Source organism: Ruditapes philippinarum, unplaced genomic scaffold (genome assembly GCF_026571515.1).
Source record: "Ruditapes philippinarum isolate M1 unplaced genomic scaffold, ASM2657151v2 ctg1818_1_1_1_1, whole genome shotgun sequence".
NCBI lineage: Eukaryota > Metazoa > Mollusca > Bivalvia > Venerida > Veneridae > Ruditapes > Ruditapes philippinarum.
Genome location: NW_026854168.1, coordinates 25,149 through 52,541, shown reverse-complemented (window position 1 = coordinate 52,541; position 27,393 = coordinate 25,149). Strand labels below are relative to the sequence as shown.

At 32.7% G+C, this 27,393-nt stretch overlaps 2 protein-coding genes and 1 long non-coding RNA gene across 3 annotated transcripts; all 3 read left to right on the top strand.

The window, feature by feature from the left end:
* The first annotated feature begins 707 nt into the window (after positions 1-707).
* Positions 708-7,253, top strand: LOC132739242 (heat shock 70 kDa protein 12A-like). The gene is made up of 4 exons (XM_060726904.1): positions 708-1,030; positions 1,645-1,866; positions 1,990-2,146; positions 4,899-7,253. The coding sequence occupies exons 1-4, from the start codon at positions 788-790 to the stop codon at positions 5,687-5,689; spliced, it is 1,413 nt and encodes a 470-aa protein (XP_060582887.1). The 5' UTR covers positions 708-787; the 3' UTR covers positions 5,690-7,253.
* A 560-nt stretch (positions 7,254-7,813) lies between these two features.
* On the top strand, positions 7,814-9,609 carry LOC132739237 (uncharacterized). The gene is made up of 3 exons (XR_009626966.1): positions 7,814-7,957; positions 9,003-9,103; positions 9,480-9,609. It is a non-coding gene; the product is annotated as an uncharacterized LOC132739237 (long non-coding RNA).
* A 2,388-nt stretch (positions 9,610-11,997) lies between these two features.
* Positions 11,998-23,189, top strand: LOC132739240 (heat shock 70 kDa protein 12A-like). The gene is made up of 5 exons (XM_060726903.1): positions 11,998-12,056; positions 15,960-16,262; positions 16,990-17,211; positions 17,335-17,491; positions 20,469-23,189. The coding sequence occupies exons 1-5, from the start codon at positions 12,054-12,056 to the stop codon at positions 21,524-21,526; spliced, it is 1,743 nt and encodes a 580-aa protein (XP_060582886.1). The 5' UTR covers positions 11,998-12,053; the 3' UTR covers positions 21,527-23,189.
* Positions 23,190-27,393: the final 4,204 nt, after the last annotated feature.

Sequence of the window (27,393 nt, the reverse complement as noted above, 5' to 3'; positions counted from 1 at the left end):
ATATGTAACTTTCATCTATAGAACTACATGTAACTTTAATCAATGGAACTATATGTAACTATAATCTGTGGAACTATATGTAACTTTAATCTATGGAACTATATCTAACTTTAATATGTAACTGTATATAATTTTAATCTATGGAACTATATATAACTTTACTAAATGTAATATTTTAAAAATATTATAGCGATTTCAAGAAATTGTTTGAAAAATCATAAATTAATTGCTACATGATGATATATCTCTATCGGTGGGGCGTCCATGGCAGAGTGGTTAAGGTTGTTGACTTCAAACCACTTGTCCCTCACCACTGTGGGCTCGAATCCCGATAGGGACTTGGGATTCTTTCATGTGAGGAAGCTATCCAGCTAGCTTACGTAACGTCGGTGGTTCTACTCAGGTACCTGTTCGTGCTGAGATAATGCACGAAAGGGCATCTGAGCTCTTCCTCCGCCAGTAAAGCTGGAAAGTCGCCATATGACCTACACTGTGTCGGTGTTACGTAAAACCTAATTAAACAAATAAACACATATCTCTATCAGTCGGCATACATATTTTTTTGTTATTAAATCTAAAAGGGTTTCCTTTTCCTTGACACTTTGTTGGTTTTGTATCATAATAATGGTCAGAGGTACATAATATTTAGACTCTTTAAACAAGTGATTTGTATCATTCGGCAGGGGATATCAGTTCAATCAATTTGCGTGTTTTCATCTGTTTATAGGCTGGTAATATTGTGGTTGGTTCTATAGACTTTGGAACAACGTACTCAGGGTGGGCAGTGATGTTTTCTCATGAATTTGAATCAGAGCCGACGAAAGAATTTGTGAGGCAATGGCAGTCGGGAAGCTCGATAATCACAGAGAAAACACCTACAGTGGTACTTATTAAACCAGGTGGCAATAAATTGGAAGCCTTTGGTTACGATGCTGAGAACCGTTATAAAGAGCTTATAGAACATGAAGAACACGAGGGATACTACTACTTTCAGCGCTTTAAAATGAAACTTCATAAGCAATTGGGCGATGTAAGGAATATCTCAATGAATTACATTTGTACAGTTTCTTGATTGTTACACATTGCTTAGTTTTGATAATCCTACTTTTAGTTATTTGATTTCTTTATTATTCACTATAGATCTACAGTCCCGGTTGGTAATTAATCAAATATTGATTGTAAGGATATAAACTAGGACCAACAAGGAACGGCATCGTTCACAGCATCGTTCTCGGTTCATGGTTAGATGTTTAATCAAGTGTTTTACGCCATTTCTTTTATTATTTTCAATTTATATTCTCTCGTCCAAATTTAAAGCCCTTACCTGTATTTTTATCATCCATTATGCCTCTTGACAGTAATATTTAATAAAGTCGTCCCTTCCCCTTTATCACATTTCCATTATGATTCGTTGACTATATCCTGTTACTCTCCTTGGCATTGTTCGAATGTTCCACTACCGTTCTCCTTATTATGAAGTAACGGTAGTATATTTGATTAGCTGCTAAAAAGCGTAATACCCTGTGCAACAGGAAATTGTCGAAATTGAGTTCTGTTGACGTTGTTTTCCCATGTTAATATTAACCACAATTATAACATATGTTGTATTTTCCTTTACATTAATTTTTCATATTTGTCATTCAGAAAATTGACTTGAATATGACGTTGACAGATGAAATGGGACAGACACTACCTGCAATTGATGTTTTTGCTATGGCAATAGAATACCTTGTTAATGATATGCATGATGTAATCAATAAGAGAATGTTCGGAGTACTTGAGAGGTCTGAGGTTCATTGGGTTATCACCGTTCCGGCTTTTTGGACTGACTCTGCAAAACAGTTCATGAGAAAAGCTGGTGAACAGGTTTGTTATATTTATGTTCATCGAATTGTTTAATTTAAAGTTCATTGTTAAGTTTCAAATTTTGATAAACATATCAAAGGTAGTTGCTGTTGACAATTTCATCAACTTACAATGTCTCTTCAGGCTGGAATTGATGATTGCAAATTAAGTATCGCCCTTGAACCAGAAGCGGCCTCCATTTTCTGTCGCCATTTGCCAATGCAAAAAAGGATCGACACTACTAATGTATGTAGTGCTTCCTTCCCAGCTGGAACGAGATACATGGTTCTTGATGCTGCAGGTATATATTTATAAATCTCTCTGTCTGATAAGATAAATAAACGGGAGTATTCTCAGTTCATTAAAGCATATTGTAACCCGTGGAAAAAGTGTCTTATAACTTCTACTGCTTTTTTAATCTTTGAAAAATCAAATAATGAATATAAAAGTGGCACTTTTCGTTTAGTTTAGCTGTAAAATGTATACATGTAAGTTGTCTCAAACTTTATAGATAACTATTTCTACAATAACTATGCTTGTATATTGGTAACGGATCATAACATGTCATATAACATATAAATACGAGCACTGCTATGTACAACAATCTCTATTCTCTATTGTTTTTTTATACGCCGGAAAATATTGACGTATATTGTCAGGCGCCTGGTTGCCCGTCCGCCCGTCTATTAGCAGTTTTATTGTCCGGTTTTATCTTTTGAACTGGTGGATGGAAACTGAAACTACTTGGCAAAAATGTTAATCATAATGAGACGATGTTCAGAGCGTAAGTTTAATCTTCGTCTGTTCATGGTCAATGTCACAGTACACTTAGTCATTTTGTATGACTTTCAAACCTTCGTGTCAGTTCTGTATCTTTTGAACCGATAAATAGAAATAATATTTTTGGAAGAAATATTATTTATACTCGAACGATTCACAGAACATAGGTTTGGGCTTCCTAAGATAAAATTAGCCCCGCTTGATTTATAAAGACATGTATAGGAAAAGTTTCATTCTGTAAATTTACAACGTCTAAAGCTTAGATATATAGCACGTTCACTAATTCAATATATTTTTATAGGATACCACGTTTAACTATTTTGTGAAACGACATTGCCTAAAGTTAAGATTCAACATGTAACATTGCCTTGTTGACTTCTATATAAAACTGATGTTAATAATGCTCCTGTCTCTGGGGTCACTAAGTTTATGTAGTCGTGTATTAGAAAACATATTTCAATCTTACTTTGTGAGACTACAGTGCCTAGAGTTTAAATATATTTCTTGTAGCATTATAGAGACTTCTTAGACTATAAAACTTGTTTTAGTCTTATCGAAGAATATAGCATTTCCTTATGGACCTCAAGAAAACTGACATTAATACTTAACCCTCGGGTCATTATATGGCCTGCCTCAGGAGTCACTTAATTTGTATAGACTTCTGCTTAAGCCGGTGCTAGAGGGTGTGGACGGTAGCTTTCAATTATTACTACTACCGTCCATGAACTGGGTCAATCAAACCAAGTGTGCAACATTTTCAATTTTGTTCAATTTCTTCTAGGTTTCTCTTTTTATCTATTTTATGTAGAAAACAAAACAACATTTTAGTCTTATTGTGTGAACTACAATTCCACGAGCTATATTACGCATGTAGCATTACCTCTGCAAAAACTGATATTCATCAAGCCCATTTGGTCAATATTGCCCCCTCCCACAGGTCACTTGATTCATATAGACTTGTTTAGGTATTTACATTGATGTCTTACTGTGTGAAACTACAGCGAATCCCTTAGCATGTAGCATTAATTTATAGATGTCAACAAGAGTTATATTAATCATGATCCAGAGGTCAAATAAGCCCTGCCTATAGTTGGCATAAAGCATTACCTGGATAGATGTCTATAAAAGTTATATTAATCATGATCCAGAGGTCAAATAAGTCCTGCCTATAATTGTCATAAAGCATTGCCTGGATAGATGTCTATAAAAGTTATATTAATCATGATCCAGAGGTCAAATAAGCCCTGCCTATAGTTGGCATAAAGCATTGCCTTGATAGATGTCTTCAAAAGTTATATTAATCATGATCCAGAGGTCAAATAAGCCCTGCCTATAATTGGCATAAAGTATTGCCTGGAGTCGTCCTTTATAAATCATTCACCTGTGGTAAACCATGGTTCCATTTTGGAGGTCATATAGTACCATAAGGAAAATTGAGATGATTTTTTTTCCGACAAATTTCTTGATTTGGTCTCTTCCCTAATTGATTTTCATCACTTAAACCAATATACATTCGGGTGTTTACTGTCCCGCCTTTGCTGTGCTCCGCTCTGTTTAATCTTTAAATGACAAATACTGTGTTGTGTAGGGAACATGTCGTAAAGTAAGATACTTCTTTGGCGACAGACAACAGACAAATCTATAATTTCAAACTGAAATTAATGAATTTTATTGGTTATCTTATAATCAGTCATAATGATATGAAGAAGTTTCTGTTACTCTCAAAAAGGTCATTCTAAAATTTGACAATAAATAATAAGTTTCGGAATCGACTCCTCTAGTTCTGAGCCTTTTCTCAGTACCAAGGTCTGATGAGCTAACGCCATATTTTTCTTGATTGAAACAAATATCATAAACACTTACCATTTATAGGACCATTTGACTTTTTCAAACAGCATGATAACTATTTATAGATGTTTAGAAATTTAACTTTCAATGACATAGGTATGTGAAATTGTAGAATTGATTGGTAATTTCCTATTAGATGTGGGTGCTTGTATTGGACGCTATCTTACGTAATCTGATCTTATATAATATTCAGAATTAAGAACTGTATATTAATACCTTTTATAAAATACAGGTCCTAATATGTCATTTATATATGCAATTGCACTGCTATGTATAATAAAGTAATGACGTTAATCGAAATATTTTAAACGATTCATTCTAAAGGGCTTTATTTGGTTCACCTGTTTTTTTATTTTGTTTTGCCGATAAAATTCAAAGGTAGTTTAGACATTTTTGCGAACATTTAAGTATATTTTATTTATCAGGTGGTACAGTAGATATTACAGTGCATGAAGTCCAAGCTACTGGCGTTGTAAAAGAAATACAAGCTGCAAGCGAAGATGGCTGGGGTGGTACTCTTGTAGACCAGGCGTTTGAAAAGTTGATCATTGATGTAGTAGGGAAAAGAGTTTATCAGGATTTCAAACAGGAAAGCCCGGATGATTGGCAAGACCTTTGGCGCGATTTTGATCTGAAGAAAAGAACAATTAAACCTGATAAGGAGACAAAAGTTGTCATGAAGATACCCGAAACTCTTCGTGAGCAGTATAAACGTAAATTCCGACAAACCTTTAAAGAGGCCGTTGAATCATCTTCATATGCTGAAAATATTACATTTGTTGCTGACAAGATAAAGTTTGACGCAATCGTGTTTAAAAAGCTTTTTGATGTCTTTTTGGCCAAAACAATACAGCACACGGAAAGCCTAATCAGAGATCCAGCTGTCCGAAACATTAAGGCCATTTTAATGGTTGGAGGTTTTTCTGAGTCCCCAATGATTCAAGAGAGGGTTAAATCATGCTTTCCTGGCATTGATGTCTTCATACCTGCTGAAGCGTCCTCATCAATATTGAGAGGAGCGCTTATCTTTGGACATAGCCCATCTTTGATCTCAAAAAGAGTTCTGAGGTATACATATGGTGAAAGTATATATTCTGCTTCCATAAAAGGCGAAAATCCAGAAAGCAGGCTTGAAATGCCTGATACAGGATATCAGTACAGGGACGCAAGCAAGTTGAAAGAAATCAAAAAGTCTAAGTCGGAGAGACACAGATAAAACAAATTTACACAACAGTCTACATTGATCAGAAAATCATCCGTTTCCCGTAATTATATGCGTCACAGATGAAGGATCCGAAATATACCGATGAAGGTTGCAAACTCAACGGAACAATGAGCTGTCAGTCTATGATGGAGACTTGTCACGTGAACTTACATTTAGCGATACAGAAATGGAGGTGACAACTCAGGATGTAAAAACGGGGAAATTAGAAAAAGCGTCCATTAATTTACTCAAAAAAAAAAAATTAAGGTCAAAGACCTGCTAAATAAGACATGCTTCATTAAAAATAATTAATGAAATTAATCAAACTCTGTAGGAATTTGATATTGTATTGAACTATATTGAGATGACAAAACTACGGTTATATTATATATTGTGATTGCTTTAAGGCGCGTAAATAGTGGAATTGATATTATAATAATGCATACATGCATTTATGAAAAATATGTTTTGTGTTTTTGCTTAATTAACAAGTATCCATGTTTTTTAATAATCAAGATAAGTAATTACAAATTTATCCTCATATGGCACATTGATATTGTATTATAACATAAAATGCTGTATATTTAGACTATTAATGTTTTACAAATAAAGTGTTTATCGGCTTGATAAAAAACAAACCTTTTGATAATGCGAGTATAATGAGTGAATTGAACTGTGTTTTATAACACTTGAAATGATTTTAAGTTGATATACTCGCAACACGGTATGTAACGTTGTACAAAATGATTCGATTTGTTAAACATAATGTAGCCCCTCTAAAATTACCAAGATTTACCTCTGCGTCAATGCAAGCATCTATTTTTGGATATTACACAAAATATGCCCCAAAACCCAATTGAGTTTGTTTTTCTTTAAATTAAATACTTCAATATGTTCTTAAAATACAAATATGTTGACATGCATTTTTGTGTTTAATTGTGACGATAATCCAATGTAAATGTTGTCGAATTACAGGAGTTTTGATAATTGAAAAACACATATAAATTTACAACATTAATAGATGATATATTGGTTTAGACATTTTTATTCCTGGAAGTATATATAATGTACATACAAATACATAACAAACAAACTATTTTTGGTGGGACCCAATTATCAGTCTGTGTTTTTTGAGTATAACGTATACGTATATGAAATACATTTTAAGAAATAAAAACGACTAATATAGGTCAAATACTTAATATAGCACTTACATGTAGAGTCGTATGAGAAGATAACCTCTTATGCAAGCTTGTTTGACATAAAATCAAATGTCAGTGACATATAAGAGCATTTATTTATTAAGGTTAACTGTTCTAAATCTCTTGTCATTCATACTTGGAGATAAGTTTTGTCTAACCAAATATAGATGTCGCAATAACTTTAAGCTCAAACACAAATTAAATTTCGCATATTTATTTTCAGATTTTAAATCAAATTAAACTCTTTTGAAAAGCAATAACAATTCAAAACAAAACCATTCTTACATAAATGCAAGGGCATTGTGAAAAATATTAGTATACATGTATTATTTTTGTTGTTATTTTATGTTTTGTTTCCTATTTGTTTATCTCTCAGCATACATGTATTTTTAAGTACTTTACAAAATTATTCGATAGTTGTTTGTTAAACAAATTTGTCGATGTCCAAATATAAGTTATTGCCATTTTCTGATGCTTGTCCTTTCTGGCTTGGTGTAGGGGATGGGGGTTGTGTCGACTGCGTTTCGTTTACGTGACTCTACCTTGATGATCCTTCCTCACTACTTTTTGATTGTTTTATGTTATCTCGATAAAAATCTCCAGCTATTAGTTTATATTATTTTGCAAATAAAGAATGTATAAGCGTTTAAGTCGATATTAATCTTTTGTCAATTGTTAGAAAAGGTTAGCTATGGTATAAATTACACGGAGTTTGGATTAAATTATGCCTTCAAAGGTAATACTCATAAACCTTGACTGAATCAATCAAACTTTGACTCTGTGTCTACTTGATTTGATTGTGGTAGGAGACTAAATTCTATGATCTGACGGTTTATCATCATTTATCAAGAAATTTCATTTTTCATTTTCATACTAGCGTTTTTTAAACTGTTGATGATTCTCGGCTTTTTTGACGATGTAATTAGAGTATGTTAATTGCGTATGTGAGTATTACAGGTGTGACCTTGGCAAAGCACACTGTAGGAATAATGTAACCAACCAGTTGCACGATGGTCCATGTGCACTAGGGCCAACTTCCACTACACGAAGCCCAGAAGAAGTTCTCCACGGAAGCGAAGTAAACTATTATTTCCAGTTAAAGATACAGTTTTGGGAGACATGTTGTTTTTGCCTTCGCCGTCTGTCTGTCCGCCCGCCCGAGCTTACATATGGATACTTATGTGGCTAGAGGGACAATAGGTTACTGTACTTTTTCTTTAATGTCATTCATTACGTAAGGCTTTTACGTGTCTCTTTTCTTTGTTGTGGCTAAAAATAACGATAGAGAGAACAATAGAGTAGCCAAATTACTACTGTCTCGTTAGAACTTCAATCTGTCCGTCTGTCTGCATTCAGCTTGTCCGGCTTTCACAGGTCAAACTGCTGGCCGGATTTCAATAAAACTTCACATAAGAGATCAGTACCATCCCTAGTTGTGCATATCGCCGACACGTTTCGCTTCGATGCACAAAATTGCAGCCAGAGCTATATATAGACAAAACTTGGGGGTTAAACTGCTAGTGGGATTTCGATAATACTTCACAGAAGTGATCAGTACCATTCCTAGTTATGCATATGGCCGGCAAGTTTCGGTTCACTGCACAGAATGGCCACAAGGGCTATAAATAGAAAAATGTTGTCCGGCTTTCAAAAATTAAACTGCTAGCGGGATTTCGACCAAAAATCACAGGAGTGATCAGTACCATACCTTCTTTTGGGTGTTTTTGTGACAAAAACCCCTTATAGTTTCATACTGCAGTCGTCAGTAGTTCATTTTTACAAATGAGTTAATAATTGCTTGTTAGTATATATAACAATTTTTTGCTAGCGAATTATCAAATGAAATTATCATCTGCAGTAATTCATGTCACTAGTACTTCTTTGAATCGATTTCATGAGTATACTCACGATGATAACATTTTCGTAATGTATTCTTGTATAATTTTTGATAACTTTATTGTGCCTTTCTTGTACCCTCAAAGGATGAAATATAATTAAAAGTAAAATAAGAAATAAGATAAGCACTCACTCCGAATGTAATGTTAGAGCTTTTTGTATGACAATCTGTATTCTGATAGCTATATTGTGTTTTACATTTTTTACATTGATTTTCGGTGTTTCAGATAGTCTTAGATTTCCAGTGTGTTTTGCTCAGCCATAGAGATTGTCAACCGGCATATAATGAAAAGCTTTGTGGTACTGACGGCAGAACATACCGCAATTTGTAGGTGCTTCTGTGACCTTTATTTCTTTTGATACAATTCTGTTAAATGTCTCTTGAATTCAACATGTTCATTGCAGTTTTCATGGTCTACTTTTCTTAAACGAAACCAACATAAATTGTATTTCCATCTCAATTAGCCTTAAACCTGATGAGTTTTGGAAATTGTTTAAAGTACTGGAGTACAATACCTTTATTTTTCGCAATCCATTTAAATGCATGTTGGAATATTGTAACTGAATTATTTTTGTCTCATGTTCAGACAAAATTAAAACATGCAAACGGATTGAGCTGGCAATAACAACGAATTTCTTTGAAAGTTTTTTGTTAGAAAATGTATTTCATACATTCTATATATATCAATATATACTTATTTCAGTTGCGAATACGAAAAGGCGAGATGTACACACAGAGATCTTCATGTTGCCAAATTTGGAGACTGCAATGCTTAATTTTAAAATGCATATTGTATTGTTTTAGGCATTCAATATAGATCAAAGAAATGATAATTTTCCTTTTTTGTTGCAATATAATATCTCATTTTAAAAATCATTTTTCATAAGTTTGCAAAGATTATTTTTCAATTATAATGACAAAGATATGTTTTACCTAGTTAAGTGTTGACCTGAGGTCTTTTTAATATTTACCACATTAAAAACTATTGTCTTATATGGACTTTTTCATCTTTCAATCTTGATAAGACTTTTCTATTCTGTAATGGATTGTACTGAGTGGAAAGGAAACAGTGCAGACCATGTGCTGGAAACACCGGTAGATTAAGTCGCCACCTTTAGATTAAAGGTTGCAAGAAGCAGTCATATTATTATGCTTGAAAAGCGATTTCTTTTAAACTTGTACACGAGGAAAGGGCCCGAAAAAGGGCAACATTTTGGATGCTCCCCAGCATCAACTCAATAAAAAAGTAAGTTTGTGTGTTATGTTTTCAGGATATTATCTTATAAGATGAGAAATTCTGCTTGAAAATGTTCAACTCAATTGTTATTTCTCATAAAATTACGTCTTGAATTGTATAAGCACACCGGACATTTCCATTATTTGTAAGTTTCTAAACAATCAATTCCGATGAGGTTGATCAAAACATATACATGTACAAAGAATATTTTAAGATAACACAAAGGTAAAGATAGTTTGTGTCATTACCAGTCAACCGCTTTGTCTCGTTAAAGTTATCAAGCACATTTCACAAGAACCACACAAAGTGCTCCAAATAAAATGTTTTCACAAGATAAGAAATAAAATCTAAAAGTTTCAAAATACAAATTACCTTTAGGTGTACTCATTTGTATACCAGATTTATTTCAATTCGATCGACAACCTTGATACTTCGTATACCTCTTTGTTGTGAAACAATATCTATTTGAAATGAGAAACCATTTATTAGACATCAGACATACTTTGGATGTTTAAAGCGAGTTTATTGTAAATTGCCAAAAAAGAATGATTAATATTAGCGTTCTAGCATGCCATTCTTATAGGCATATGATAAGATATTGTGGTTGTCTGCAGCTTATAAAGACGTGTTTATTGTTATTTTTAGTTACTAGTATGGTAGTGAAGTGAGTCCTTTCTGCAAAAAGGCGTGAGATATATCAATAATTATCTCCCCCATGTATCAAAAATACTCATTTAGTATCAGGATGTTTTCTTATTCTAGACATCATCATCTATTCATTTGCTCTAAAGCGACCTTATAGATTTAAATAAACAAAATAAGGAGTTCATATTTTGAAAAATGCTAAAGGTGTTTGAGCAATTACCTAATCAATATCTTGACTTAAAAATGGGATGAATACACGACAGGACATGTTGTCGCATTTGATAATTTTGACGTTATTGCCGCTTACAGTACTGCAGTCTGCTATGTTGATGACATCGTTTTAAGTGTTGTTGACGCAGCAAGATTGGATAAATGCATTGACAGACAACTTTAAATATTTTGGTTTTCCAGAGCAAGATTCTCCGACGAGAAGATAAGAATTTATCAGACTATATTCACATTTACATGCATATACATTGTATTTATGACACAGTTCCAAGCCTTAGCTTAACCTATACATTTATAGATATTGACACGATAGCTGTAAGGATTGCTTGTATTGTTCCGCAATTCTAGCCTTCTTCATGGAGGAGTGTAACAATTAAAGTTTTCCATTCCATTTGATCTCATGATTTTTCCTGGTATAAAGAACTAACAGTCATTGATCGTCCCTAGTGTTTGTGCAATTCTTTGCCGCATACTGAAAAAATGACAAACGAATACCGACAAGTTCCATGGCGTACGTTTATTTACAATTTTAACATTCCTCATGATTGTGCCACTAAACACAAAGAAGAAAGAAAACGGTGTTAAACTGTCAATGAACAATGGTAAGGAAGTACATGTATATGTTCTTTTTTATACATGTTCTCCCTTCGATAATATAGATAAAACTTTATAAGGTAACAATAATAACGCACTTTTATTGATATTTTACGTTCTTACTATGTTGTATTTTCATATGATAATAAAATACATCTAGCATACAAAAACACAACGGGTTGTATCCTTGTCAATAAGAAAAAAACTAATGCAATTCGTATGCGGTATAATCGTGTCCAATTTCCATAAAAAAACTATCAAAACTCCAAACCGGTGTTAAATAGCCGATAAACCCCACTGAAATCGATCGGATTACTAAAAACAAAAACTTTCTGTTTAAATTACAACAACTTATTACAGAAAGAAACACGTTTAACCAAAAGTTAAATTAAAAAATTTATTCAATAATAATAATAATAATAAAAAATAATAATAATAATAACTGAAATACAGAGATTGTCACGTATTACTACAGCAAAATAATTGAATGTTTGATATCATAATTTAGTTCCGTTTCCTAAAATCGCGCAATGCATTTAACTTCCTTGTGGCCATTTTGAAAACAGCAGCGAAATGGTGAGTTATTATTGTTTTTCTTCCTTTTTCTCAGCGCTAGGTCATTCTTAGAGATGCTTCACAGAGAATCATACGATCAGGTGATATTTTCAAACAGGAACCATGTTTTTTAATGAACATTTTGTAAAAAATCGGTAAATAGAACAAATGTTGCAAATTACTTCAAACAAAAACATGCTTCTATTAGTTCAAAAACTATGATATCTTAATTTAAAGATGAGATGTATTTCGTACTAGTATTTATAAAAAACCACATTATGTGGGGAAGGTAGATTTCTATATTTGATTATTGAACTTTCCAGATTGTTTTTGACCTTGATAAAATATAAACGTTTGTATCGCGCGACATACCATCTTATCACAATTTTGTTACTGCGAGTTTCGACTTGTTAACATTCCTTCAGATACAGGAAAGGATAAACTGTGATATTACGCTACCTTCCACGATATTACAACATTGAAGTGAAACATTACACATTACGCTTCAGAAATGTTTTTTTTTAACAAAACCTCGAAAGCTTTCCTATAATTATCCCTTCATGGTACCCTGCCAAAGTTTACAAATAGAAACTCCCACTCACAGGTCATTTACCTGAACCATCATTTTCTTCTGTTGCTGTTTGGCCATTAATAAAGTTGTAGTAAATCAGCATTTGTTATGGAAGTCAAAATACTACTTTATTCGCATTTGGCGACTATTATGCCAAACAATTTCACATTCAGTGCTACTTTTTTCAGGTGATAAGTTTTTAAAGTCTCTAAAACCGTTAAAACTCATGATAGCATTTCAGAAAATATTAATAATTCATTTGTTTCTGACTGAGGTATTATGTGCCTGTTTGTCTGTTTCTTTCTTAGGTTTCTCATGCATATGTGATCCTTACACATTTGTAGTTTATAATATAGAAATCAGCCAGAATCATGATTTTAGAAGAATAATTAAACTACTTTTTTCGATCATTAACATAATATTATGGTCCATGAAATGTTGAATAAAAATGCGTTGTAACATACTTTTAAATATAACATTTTATTGTATTTTGTTTGGTATTATAAAGGGTATGTTTACTAAATAAAATGTTTATGAAAAGTTGATTTTTGAAACATTGTATTCTTATCGGGTTCTTAAATGTAAACATTTAAATATCGATCAAATTACATATGCGTTCAATTTGAATAAAAGTACTCCAAGTGTGTTTTATCAATGGGTAAATACAAAGGTAAACACAGATATATATTTTCGAGTAGATTTGACAAGACACTGGCATTAATACTATTTTGTTTTTTTTAAAGCAAAACTATTTTTATAAATACTGTTTTTAATTAACTGACAAATCACGTTATAGCATTTTTTCTATGCCATTTTTTCATACTTTTATTTGTGTGGGATATTACTAAAATGTATCGGATTTAGAAATATAAATCAGATTAAAAGATATAATGCAGAAAAAGAAACAATAACTATCTTTTGCATTATTTTGGAGTTGGTATGTAATTTTTCAAACTAAATGTTTGTATAGGTCATGACTCGACAAAGTAAAGTAGGCATTTACTTCAATTTTATAGATTGATATATCTCATAGAGGCGAAATGCTGTGATTAAGAACAAGAACTATCGCTTGCATAATTTTTGTTTTGGGTTATTGTCCTTGTTAATTGCCATGCTTAATTTTGCCTCAGAGGATAATAATCACAAGTATTCAAAGTTTTGAAAAACGAAAACATTAATCGACAGTGTGACGACACCGGTGTGAGTAGGATAGTTCTCCCTATGTTAAAACTATGATAACCGAGCTTAGCCCATTACCCGATATACACGCCTTTTAACGCCCTTTTCACCCCCCATTATTGTTGTCTCAAATGGTGAAAAAATGCCTTATACAGGCCCACAACACTTGTTTTTGTTTGAGAAATGTTGTTTAAAAAAGTGACCACTTTTTCGGCGCGGCCCCCAACCAAAAGATACATCAGGGGGTTGCCAGAAGGGTGATGTGCCCCCTTCTGTCTGGGGGGGGTGGTGGGGGGGGGGGGGCGGCAGTCCCCCTCATCGCCAAGAAAATTTTGGACTTGTGAGAGGCTAAAAATGACCCCAGATCGATCATAAGGTAACGTGTAACCAACGCTGAAAAGCATTTGACTCTATCTCAATCCATTGAGAAGTTGCAGCACTTTGAAATCAATTTTGATGGGAAAAAATCAACGCAACATAGTGATTTTTGCAATTTTGAGATGTCCCCTCGTTGCCATGGTAACAGGAAATTTAAGCCTGTCATGTTGTTACAAAGGCAATGGCCAAGTCAACATTTGTGCCAAGTTTGATTAGTATTGAAGCAGTTTTTTTAGTTTTATAGCAATTTGAACTTGTAACGGGAGACTTTTCAATGAAAACAGCCATTTTTCACAAAATGCTCATGAAGTCATGGGTTTAATCATTTTTGAAACGTTTTTCTTGTACGCGGTGATTTAGGAGTATATATTTTCATACTAGTTATTTCATTTTGTATCTTTTTGGCCGGAGGTCATTTAAATACAGTTTGAATTCCTGTAAAAAAAACAGATAAGAAGATTTTTTTCTTGGTCAATTTAGAATAACAAATTTAAGTCTAGGAATCTCATTGGCTTTTTTCAAATAAAATGTAAAGGATAGTTCTTGCCATTCCATTATAAAACAAGTACAAATGTTGCTGCAATGCAGCAATTAAGAAGCTTCGCGCAAAAATGCGCTCTTTACAGATACCTTACCAAATCATTCCTACGCACAGGTCATTTTCTATTTAGATTTCCAGATGAGCCAAAATATTTCAAGAAAATCAATATTGAGAAAAATGTACTAACATTAAAGGAAAGGTAAAAACATTCAAAACCCTAGTAAAATTTTACATGTTATGTGCAGTTTAAGACTTGTTAAAGATTTAGCAGTATTTTATCACCGTTACTAACACAGTAAGGGCTATTTTGCATATGTTGACCACTTTTTGGAATTTCCTTAGATTGTATGTGCAAATTGCAATATGTAGATTACTTTATTTGATCAGCTCATAATATTTTATTTTGAATACATTTCCAAAACTTTCATGAAAATTATCATGAATCTGGAGGCGTGCTGCTTTAAGTACTGTTGTACATTATTCCAGATGTTTTGTAAATCATTTAAAGTTGCATAATTATAGATCTACGTCTCGTATGCGCTGTCAATGATAAATAGAGGGACCAGCTATTAAATATAAAGAATGCTTTCACTAATGCTTAATTAATACATGATGATACACCTCTTTCATAAAAAATAATCAGAGTTAATCAATTTAAATCATGATTATTTCTGATCTAATTTGATTAACTGAATTTGATAAATCATAAAAATGTAGTTTTTTTTATGAATAAATTATCTATTTCGAACAAATAATGACAAAATAATATCTTATTGTCATTAAGGGACTCAACTGAGGTTTTTTGACATGATGGGACTGAAAATATTTTTTTCAGATAAATGTACAATTTGATGTTCAGATCATTAGCGCACTTCGTTTTTCCAGAATGATCAAATTGTAAAAAAATGACCCAAATTGAAAAGCATTTAAACACTTTTCACTCAAATCGGGCTAAGAAAAGCATAAAAATACGATTTTCAATTATTTTCAAAGTATATTTCTTAACTACCTTTGCATATATTTCTGTGCTCATTTATGAAAGAAATTCAAATGTTATGTTTTAGGCTTTTAATCCTCAGTGGAGACCCTTTTAATTTAAAAGGGTGTCATTTTCTTGACACTGCTAATCTTTTTGGCTTTGTATCATAATAATGGTCCAAGGTGGTAGATAACACTGAGAAGCTTTAAACAAGTCATTTGTATCATTCGGTTTTGGATGTCATTTTAATCAATTTGTGTTTTCATCTGTTTATAGGCTGGTGATATTTTGGTTGGTTCTATAGACTTTGGAACAACGTACTCAGGGTGGGCAGTGATGTTTTCTCATGAATTTGAATCAGAGCCGACGAAAGGATTTGTGAAGCAATGGCATTCGGGAAGCTCGATAATCACAGAGAAAACACCTACAGTGGTTCTTATTAAGCCAGGTGGCAATGAACTTGAAGCCTTTGGGTACGAAGCTGAAAACCGTTATAAAGAGCTTATAGAACAGGAAGAGCACGAGGGATACTACTACTTTCAGAGATTTAAAATGAAACTTCATAAGCAAATGGGGGATGTAAGGATTATCTTTATATTAAAATAAATTTCATTTGTACAGTTCCTTGATTGTTACACATTGCTTAGTTTGATAATCCTGCTTGTACATATTTTGTTTCTTTATCATTCACTCGCATTATATATTGATTATATATAATGTAAGGATATAATACTAGGATCAACAAGGAATAGCATCGTTCTCAGTTTTATGTTTCGTTTGTATGTTTTTGTCAAGTGTCGCCGTTTCTTTTATTATTTTCCATTTATATTCTCTCGTTCCTATATAAAGTCCTTAAATGAATATTTAATCACGACTTATAACTATGAAGTTTCTTGTTGACAATACTTATTAATCAATTCGCTCCATTTTCTTTATCTCCTTTTTGTAATCTTGTATTACCCTTTCGCTATTTGTTATTTCGAAATCAATTTGTTCGTCTGTACATTTACATGTATATATTAGCAAAAACATGTTTAAACATTTCCTTTATCACCTTTCCACAACGATTGGTTGAATATACCGCCATCATTCGAATGTTCCTCTACCGTTCACTTTCTTCCGACAGTTTGAAGTAACGGGAATTTATTCATTAAGCTACTCAAGGAACGTAATACCCATTGCGACAGGAAATAATCGAGATTGCGTTCCGTTGACGTTATTTTCTAATGTTGATACATGTATTAACCACAAATATAACATATGTTGAATTTTCGTATACATTAATTTTTCATGTTTTGATATTCAGACAATCGACTTGAATATGACGTTGTCGGATGAAATGGGGCACAAACTGCCTGCAATTGATGTTTTTGCTATGGCAATAAAATACCTTGTTGATGATATGCATGATGTAATCAAAGACAGAATGTCCGGAGTTATTAAGAAGTCTGAGGTTCATTGGGTTATCACTGTTCCGGCTATTTGGACAGACTCAGCAAAACAGTTCATGAGAAAAGCTAGCGAACAGGTTTGTTATGTTTATATTCATCGATTTGTTTCATTCAAAAGTTAATTGTTTAGTTTCAAATTTTGATAAAGATATCAAAGGTAGTGCTGTGGACAATTTCATCAACTTACAATGTCTCTTCAGGCTGGAATTGATGATCGCAAATTAAGTATCGCACTTGAACCAGAAGCGGCCTCTATTTTCTGTCGCCATTTGTCAGTTGAAAAAAGAATCGACACTACTGATGTATGCATTGCTTCCTTCCCAGCTGGAACAAGATACATGGTGCTAGACGCTGGAGGTATATATTTATAAATCTCTCTCTCTCTCTCTCTCTCTGATAAGATTGATTAACAGAAATATTCTCAGTTTATCAAATCATATTGTAACCTGTGGACAAGGTGTCTTATAACTTCTACTGCCTTTTCAATCTTTGAGAATCAAATAATGAATTTAGAAGCGTTACCTTTTGCTAAGTTCAACTGTAAAATATATACATGTAAGTTATCTGAAAATTTAAAGCAAAGCAATTGTAAACTTGAGATACAATGTTTTATTTCTGCAATAATTATGTGTGTATAAAGGTTATAGATCATAATATGTCACTTAGATTTTAATACGAGCACAGCTATCTACAATATGTTTTCTATTGCTTTTTATACGCCGAAAAATGTCTGCGTATTTTGTCATGCACCTAGTTGTCTATCCGTTCTTCCGTCTGTTAGCAGTTTTCGTGTCCGGTAGCTTTTGAACTGGTGGAAGTGAAACTACCTGGAAGAAATGTTAATCATATTGAGACAAATGTGCAGAACGTGAGTTTTACCTTCCTTAGGCCATGGTCAACGTCACACTTAGTCATTTTATATGAATTTCAAACCTTCGTGTCCGTTCTGTATCTTTTGAACCGATACACAATTTTTTTGGCCGAAATATTACTTATATTGAAACAATTTGCTGAACAAAGGTATGGGTTTCCTGAGATCAAAATAAGCCCCGCCCAATGGATAACCTGATTTATATAAACATATATAGGAAAACACAAGTTTCATTCTGCAAATCTACAACGTCTAGATCTTAGATATATAGCATGTAGCCTTGCTTTTTTGACCTTTAGAAAAGTGATATGAATCATGCCACTTGGTTCAATATTGTCCCCGCCACTGGGGTCTTTTGTTACTTATATAGGAAAAACCAATCTGAGATTTTTTTGTGTGAAACATCGTGTCCAGAGCTTAGATATTTAGCATATAACCACAAATAATTTGTATTAATCATGCTCCTTAGGTCAATATTGGGATCGGCCCGAGGTTCACTTACGTAAGATGTATAAGATAACACCTTTAAGTATTTTGTAAAACAACATTGCCTAGAGCTTAGATATTTAATATGTGACATTGCCTTGTTGGTGTCTACAAAACTGGTATAAATCATGCCGCCAATCGGGTTAATATTGGTCTTTAAGCTACACACCTAGAGTTTAAATACTTGTCATGTAGCATTGTCTTGTTGACCTCTACAAAATTGATATAAATCATACCCCCTTGGGTCAATATAGGCCCGACCCCGTGGGTCACATATTTCATATAGACTTCTATGAAATTTGTTTGCAATAAGAAGGAATGCAGTATTTCCTTATGGATCTCCTGAAAACTGACATTTAAATTCACCCCCATTCTGTCAATATATGCCCAGCCCCAGGAGTCACTTTATATAGACTTCTGCTTAAACCGGTGCTAGGTGCGTGGACGGTATTTTGCAATTTTTACTACCGTCCAGGAAGAGGGTCAATCAAACCGAGTCTGCAACATTTGCAATTTTGTTCAATTTCTTTATTTTATGTAGAAAAAAATAACACCAACATTTAAGACTTATTGTGCGAACTTCAATGCCACAAGCTAAAATATTAGTGTGTAGTATTAACTTGTGAATTCTGCAAACTGAAATAAATCAAGCCCTTTCGGAAAATATTGGCCCGCCCTGGGACCATTTTATTTATAAAGACTTATATAAAAACACAAATGTAAGTTTTATTGTGTAAAACTTCAACAAAGCCATGAGCTTAGATATTTAGCATGTAGCATCAGTTTGTAGATGTGTTCAAAAGTTATATTAATCAAGACCCACAGATCAAAATTGGCCTTGTCGGGAGTCACTTGCTTTAAGGTAAAGGAAAACACATTTTATCTTTTGTGGATAAATACTATGCCTCTATATTTGACATTAAGCATTGCCTAATAAACTTCTATAAATGTTTATGAATCATGTACCTAGGGGAAAATAGCCTCCAACCTGGAGGTCATATAGTATCATAAGGATAATTAAGATAAAACATTTTTCAGGCAAGTTTCTTGATTGGGTCTCCTCTCTAATTGAAACGCAAACAAATACACAATCAGACGTATATTGTCCCGCCTTTGTGGTGCACTTTGAGAGTCAAATAATGAATAGGGAACTTGTTGTATGGTTAGACTCTTAAAGTAGTTTATTTCCAAATTGTCTTTTTTTGTGAAATACGACAAACAAAATTGGAATTAAAGTCATTTTAAAAATGATATGAAGGGGTTTCTATTACTCTCTCTAAAAAGTCATTTTAAAATTTGACAATAAATAATGAGTTCCGAATCGACTCCTCTAGTTCTGAGTATTTTCGTATAGCAAAGTCTGATTTCTAATGCCTTTATGTCATAATTTTCTTGATTAAGACAAATATCGTAAACATTTATCATTTATAGAACCATTCCACCTTTCTTAATAGAATCCTTAAATCAGTCATATTATCATAAATGAACCATAAAATTAGGCATTATATGCCAGTCTTCCTCTGTGAAACATAATCCTTTAAAATTCTGTACAGCCACTAACAATTTATGAGCAAATTGCAATTGAATCAGAAATTGAGTTTTTGTCATTTTCCCTTTAAACTGAACCCTATGCTTAATTACGGGCAGTTTGTCAACTATAACGCTTCTTAAGTTTTACAAAAATTTGTATTAAAATTTTAAATTAAGTGTATATAATGTAACTTTATTTTCAAAATAATCTAAAATGTAATTGAAAATGATAATTATGATAATGATTCTGATCTGATACCAAACAAAATTTGCTTCTACTACATAATACACAAGAAATAATTGTGATTATTGAAAAGATAATAGAATGAATATCTGCATGAACGTTTCATTCTAAACGTAAAAATATCAGGCTTTATTGGTTCACCAGTTTATATATTTGTTTGGCCGATAAATTCGAAGGTAGTTTAAGCATATTTTATATAACAGGTGGTACAATAGATATTACAGTCCATGAAGTCCAAGCTAATGGCGCTGTAAAAGAAATACAAGCAGCAAGCGGAGGTGGCTGGGGTGGTACTCTTGTAGACCAGGCGTTTGAAAAGCTGATCATTGATTTAGTAGGAAAAAGGGTTTATCAAGATTTCAAACAGGAAAGCCCGGATGATTGGCTAGATCTTTGGCGTGATTTTGAACTGAAGAAAAGAACAATTAAACCTGATAAAGAGACAAAAATTGTTATGAAGATACCCGAAACTCTTCGTGAGCAGTATAAACGTAAATTCCGAAAAACCTTTAAAGATGCTGTTGAATCATCTTCCTATGCTGAAAATATTACATTTGTTGCTGACAAGATGAAGTTTGACGCAATCGTATTTAAAAAGCTTTTTGATGTTTCGTTGACCAAAACAATACAACATACGGAAAACCTCATTAGAGATCCAGCCGTCCGAATTATTAAAGCCATTTTAATGGTTGGGGGATTTTCTGAGTCCCCTATGCTCCAAGAGAGGGTGAAATCCTGCTTTCGTGGCATTGATGTCATCATACCTGCTGAAGCGTCCTCGTCAATATTGAGAGGAGCGCTTATCTTTGGACATAGTCCAACTTCGATATCAGAACGAGTACTGAAGTATACGTATGGCGTAAGGGTATTTCGCAATTTTAAAGAAGGCGAAGATCCAGAAAGCAAACGTGTAATGACCGATTCGGGACCTCAATGCATGGAAACATTCGACAAGCATGTAGAGAGAAATAAAAAAGTAAAAGTAGGAGAGCCACAGATAAAACAAATTTACACACCAATCGACAGGAATCAAAAAAGCTTAACCTTTCCCATATTTGCGTCAGAGATGAAGGATCCCAAATATACTGATGTAGGTTGCAAAATGATCGGGAAAATGAAGATAGAACTGCCAGACCATGATGGTGACTTGTTGCGTGAAGTTGAAGTGAGCCTTACATTTAGCGGTACAGAAATTGAGATGACAGCTCAGGATGTAAAAACGGGGAAATTAGAAAAAGCGTCCATTAATTTCCTCGGATAATCAGTGAATGAAAAAAAACCCAACAATTTAAGGTAAATAAGACTTGCATAACTAAAAATAATAAAAGAAATAAATCAAACTCTGTAACAATTTAATATTGTATTGAACTATTTTGATGACAAAACTACGGTTATATTATAAAGTGTGATTGCTTTAAGACACGTAAATAGTCGGAGTCTAATAGTCAAAGTCAGAGAGCCACAGATAAAACAAAGTTACACAACAGTCTACATTGATCAGAAAATCATCTGTTTCCCATATATGCGTCAGAGATGAAGGATCCAAAATATACCGATGTAGGTTGCAAACTCAACGGGACAATGAGGATAGAGCTGTCAGTCTATGATGGAGACTTGTCACGTGAACTTACATTTAGCGGTACAGAAATGGAGGTGACAACTCAGGATGTAAAAACGGGGAAATTAGAAAAAGCATCCATTAATTTCCTCGGTTAATCAGTGAATAAAATAAAAACAATTTAAGGTCAAAGACCTGCTAAATAAGACATGCATAATTAAAAAAAGTTAATGAAATTAGTCAAACTCTGTAACAATTTAATATTGTATTGAACTATTTTGATGACAAAACTACGATTATATTATAAAGTGTGATTGTTTTAAGACACGTGAATAGTGGAATTAATATTATGATAATGCACAAATGCATTCCTGAAAAAATATGTTTTGTGTTTTTGCTTAATTAACAAGTATCCATGTTTTCTTTTAATAATCAAGATAAGTAATTCCAAATTTATCCTCATATGGCACATTGATATTGTATTATAACATAAAATGCTGTATATTTAGACTATGAATGTTTTACAAATAAAATGTTTATCGGCTTGATAAAAAACAAATCTTTTGATAATGCGAGTATAATGAGTGAATTGAAATGATTTTAGTTGATATATTCGCAACACGATGTGACCAAGAATTGACATAACGTTGTACAAAATGAGGGAGAATGCTGTTCCATTCTATTTGTAAAACATAATGTACCCCTTCTAAAATTATCAAGACATACCTCTGCAAGCATCTATTTTTCGATATTACACAAATTATGCCCCAAACCCCATGTACAGTTTCTTTTGCGTTTTAGTACTTTTTTTCGGCAAACATTGATAACTAATAACTTTGAATTTGTTTTTCTTTAAATTGAATACTTAAATATGTTATTAAATATGTATGTTGACATGCATTTTTGTGTTTAATTGTGAAGATAATCCAATGTAAATGTTGTCGAATTACAAGTGTTTTAATAATTGAAAAACACATATAAATTTACTACATTAATAGATGATATATTGACTGTACACATAGACTTTTACTTTTCAAGAAGCATAAATATTAACTGATGGTAAAAGAAACTACAATGTGTCAACTTTATAAGCAGTAAATATAATGTTACATTTTATTTCATCAATAGAATATCTAATATTTAGTTTAAAAAGTCACCTATATCGGAAGATTCTAAAACATCGTTGTTGTTGTTAAATTACTTTGTATAGCTTTACATAATACTTTTGCATGAGATGAGAGAAAATAGCAATATAATTCATAAAAGTGTTACATTTCATTTGCTTTTAAGGTAGACCATGGCTAATGGGCACCATTAGGAACTGTAAAATTGACAACATAGGACTGTTATATGTCTTAAAGGTCACCTGTATGCAAAATTTAAATAAAATTTACAGTGTGGTTTATGAGTTTTGGATATATTTCTGAACTAAAGCCTTGCTATTAGAAGGACTTTTTTTAAAAGTTGAAACTTTTATAAATTCAAACATTTATAAATTCAAACATTTACATATATATTATTAACAATTTCCTCTGAATTATGCAATTGTTCTTCGTACATTATATGCCGTATGAGTATACGAACTGTTTTTATTTTTTAAGAACTAAAGCTCATTGCTTACGACTTGAAATCTATAAGTAAGGTATATGGCCCGAAGCGCAGCTGAGGGACATATACCTTCCGAGGTCTGACCAACCAGTCCGTAAACTTGCATTTTGCCCGAAAGGCCATGTTTTATTTGTTATATTATACCGAATCTAAATCCTTTCACCCCCTGGTTGTTTGCAGTCATTTTTACTATAATTTGCTTTTAAATAATAATTTAACTTGTTCAGTGTGTGAAATATCTCAAACCCTTGTCTGATTTTGTTTTATTATTTTTATGCGATGCAGGAAACAAGCCATCGTCGGATACCCACGGCCATAAACATGCAAGTTATGTGACATGTTTATCAATCGTGGGTATCCGACGATGCAAACAGTCATGCTTCTTTAATATTCCATCTTTGTTAATCAAATTAAATTTTAATTTTACTAGGCAAAAAACCCGGACTTTAAGAATTTCACAAAATGTATAAATAAGATTTATAATTAAATTAAAGACAAATCATCGCCTAGCCAAGTTTCAAGTTTTTTTTTCAAGTTTTTATTTCAACTAGGCCCATATGGGCATCAGGTTTATAAACAGTAAAATTTCACAAACAAATGAGCATTAACAAAACAATACAGATGTGTAAATAAAGCTTGAGACAAAATAATTTGCATGATAAATACAAAAATAAGACTAGAGATACTTAAATTATGAGTGACTTTACAAATGAGTGACTAGAATGAGACATAATGCAACCGCACAATGAAAGTTCCTGACCAAAACGCAAATGAAGTGATGCAGCGACATGGTGTAACCACAACATGGGGCCCATGAAGCCCCACACTGCAAACACACCACGCCGGTACAATTAGTTCCACAAAAATTAAACAGGAAGTGTCACAATTTAATGCGATTACAAATGTCATGAGACCTTAAAGATGAAAAAATAACAAAAATTTAAATAAAATACATAAAAATAAATAAAAGTAAATAATGAAAATAAAGACAATACTTGGCAATAGATACTGACTAGAAGGTGGTAAACATTATTTCACAATAGACATTATTCTTTGTGTAAAAACAGACAGTTTGATTAATACAGTTCTATCAGTATTTTGAAATAATTGCTGTAAATTAAACATGTTACCTCTTCGTAAATTAGTGGGCAAGTACTTTCTACGATAAATGTTAAAATAAGGACATTGAAAAATATAATGAAACTCATCACCTAATAAAGAATTATTTGGACAGAGATGGCAATATCTTAAATCATGATCCAAACCTATATAACGACCCTTTTCAATAGGGAGTTTATGGTTACTACATCTAAACCTACACAGTGATAAGGCTAGATTTCTAGGTAAAAGTTTAAAATAGGGTTCTAACTCAAATGAGGATTTAAAAATTCTGTAAGTGATACATTTGCTAGAGTTAAACACTTGTTCATGCCACATTTGAACATATTGGTCTTTGATTCTAGATTTGACAATATTTTTAAAATAAGAAGGTGATAACACAGATTGGTTTATCCAGTATTCAGCAAAACCAAGCTCTTGCAATGATTTTTTAACATAAACTATCCATGGGGAGTGATATACGTTTTGACGGTCCAATTCAAACATTAGTTTGTACATAATATTACATACTTTATCAGGTTTCGAATTAATGATTTTGCACCAAAAATTTAGGATTCTACATTTTATGACACAATCAATTGGAAGAGTACCAAGCTCCCCAAATACCATAACACTGGGAGTGGACTTTTTGACATTCATTATGAGTTTAAGATATTTCAACTGAAATTGCTTTACAATATCAATGTTACCTACACCCCACACTGCTACACCATATAACAAAATAGGAGTGACCATGGAGTCAAAAAGTTGTAACTGTAAATCTATATCAAGACAAAGAGTTCTGGATTTTTTAAGTACAGCAAACATAGCTTTTCTAGCTTGGTCACACAGGTATTTAGTAGTTTTATTGAACTTACCATTATAATTAAACTTAACACCTAAGTAGCTAAAATCCTCAACAATATCAAGTATGGCATTGTTAAAGTAAAAAGAAGGAGTATTTCTACATTTCCCTTTTGAAAAAATCACCACTTTAGTTTTGGCTGTATTTACTTGAAGTTTCCATAACTCGCAATAAGTAGACATAGCATCTAGTGCTAATTGAAAATCACATGCAGATTCTGCAAAAACTACAGTATCATCAGCATAAAGCAGTAAAAACAATTTAAATTAAACATCTACTGTATCATCACTTAGTACATTTTTAATAGACTGCGAAAGTAAATCTAAACCATTGTACGTATTTGAGATATGTTCTACAAGATCATTCAGGAAGACAGAAAAAAGAATGGGTGATAGGTTTTCACCTTGACGGACACCTGTTGCACTTGTAAAATATGTTGATAATCCCCGAGTGCTTTTTACACAGGATTTAGCTTTGTCGTAAATACTATAAATTACCCTTAGCATTTTACCATCTACATTGTGCTTTAAAAGTTTCATCCATAAAAAAGTTCTATTTACAGAATCGAAAGCTTTTTTATAATCCACAAATGCACAATATAATTTCTTATTCTTACTTAGATAAAAATCAACTAACAGTTTCAAAGTAAATATATGATCTACAGTTCCATAATCTTTACGAAAACCAGCCTGCTCTTCACATAACAGTCCTGAATTTTCTAAAAAAGTATTAAGTCTGTTATTAAGAATACTTGTGAATAATTTTCCTAAACAACTTAAAATAGTGATTCCTCCGTAGTTGTCAGGGTTATTTACATCACCCTTTTTTTATAAATAGGAAAAATAACTCCTTTGCACCAGACTTCTGGGACACATGCTGATCCAGTTTGAGAGTTATCTGTTTGTGTCGTCGTGAAATTCGCACGTCGTAAAAGTTACGTTTAAACGGTCTTCATAAGAATTATGGACCGCCCCCGGTCTGTATGCGGTTTATGGACCGGGTGACGTCATATTAAATATAGAAGGGCGTATGCAAATGAGGTATAATATAATTAATTAAGTCATTTCTGATGCAATATTTGCAGTTAAGAGCAAGCCATATACATTGTATATATATACAGAAACTTGTACTCAACTGAAACTTTTTGTATAATGGAAAATACCATAATTGTAGAAAAAAGTTATTATTGTTTATTATTGTGGTTAGAATTTCCCATTTTATCCATATTAGTTGATATGATACATGAGAAAAATCTATGGCAAATTCGTTCGCAATTCTAAGTAAGCAACCTAGTATATATAAAGGTGCCAAAATGACTTCATTATAAACTGACATGGGCGGGTGATGAAGATTGATTTATCGAGCATCGCTGTAAACACAATACAATCCTGTCTGACACGTAAAATAATATTATTGAAAAAATCTATTAAATTATTCTTGAATAAGAAAATGAAACATTTTTTTATAATTTTTCCTTTTTCTTTCTTTATAATTCTTTAAACACCGAGACTTAAATTGTTACTTTAAGACCCAATCATACCTTAGCGACAGAAAGATGAGAAACATAACAGCCCAAAACGAAACTCGACAAGGGAAATAATCACCGCTTGAAAAAAGTAGCGTTAATGATTTCCCTTATTTAGTCATATTAGCATGTGGTTTGATGTCACTAAATTAACCACTCAGGTCTACGGCCTTCCTGGCAAATTCATACGCATCACAAGTATTAGCATTTCCAAAAATGCTTGACATGAATATAGAAATATTAATTCATGTCTTGCCAAATACCTTTATTGTTTGTGGTCAACACATAAAACCAACAAAATAATTGATCCGTTCTAGACGTGCTGATATATATATATTTTTTTGTTCTGGGTCAGAATGTAGGAGATATTGCCAAGATGAAAAATATCGCGTAGTACAATTAGTTAGACTACATATGCTCTACTTAATCAGTGCTTCAATCGGCAAAATAATAAGCTTCTTGCGCTTTGATTGG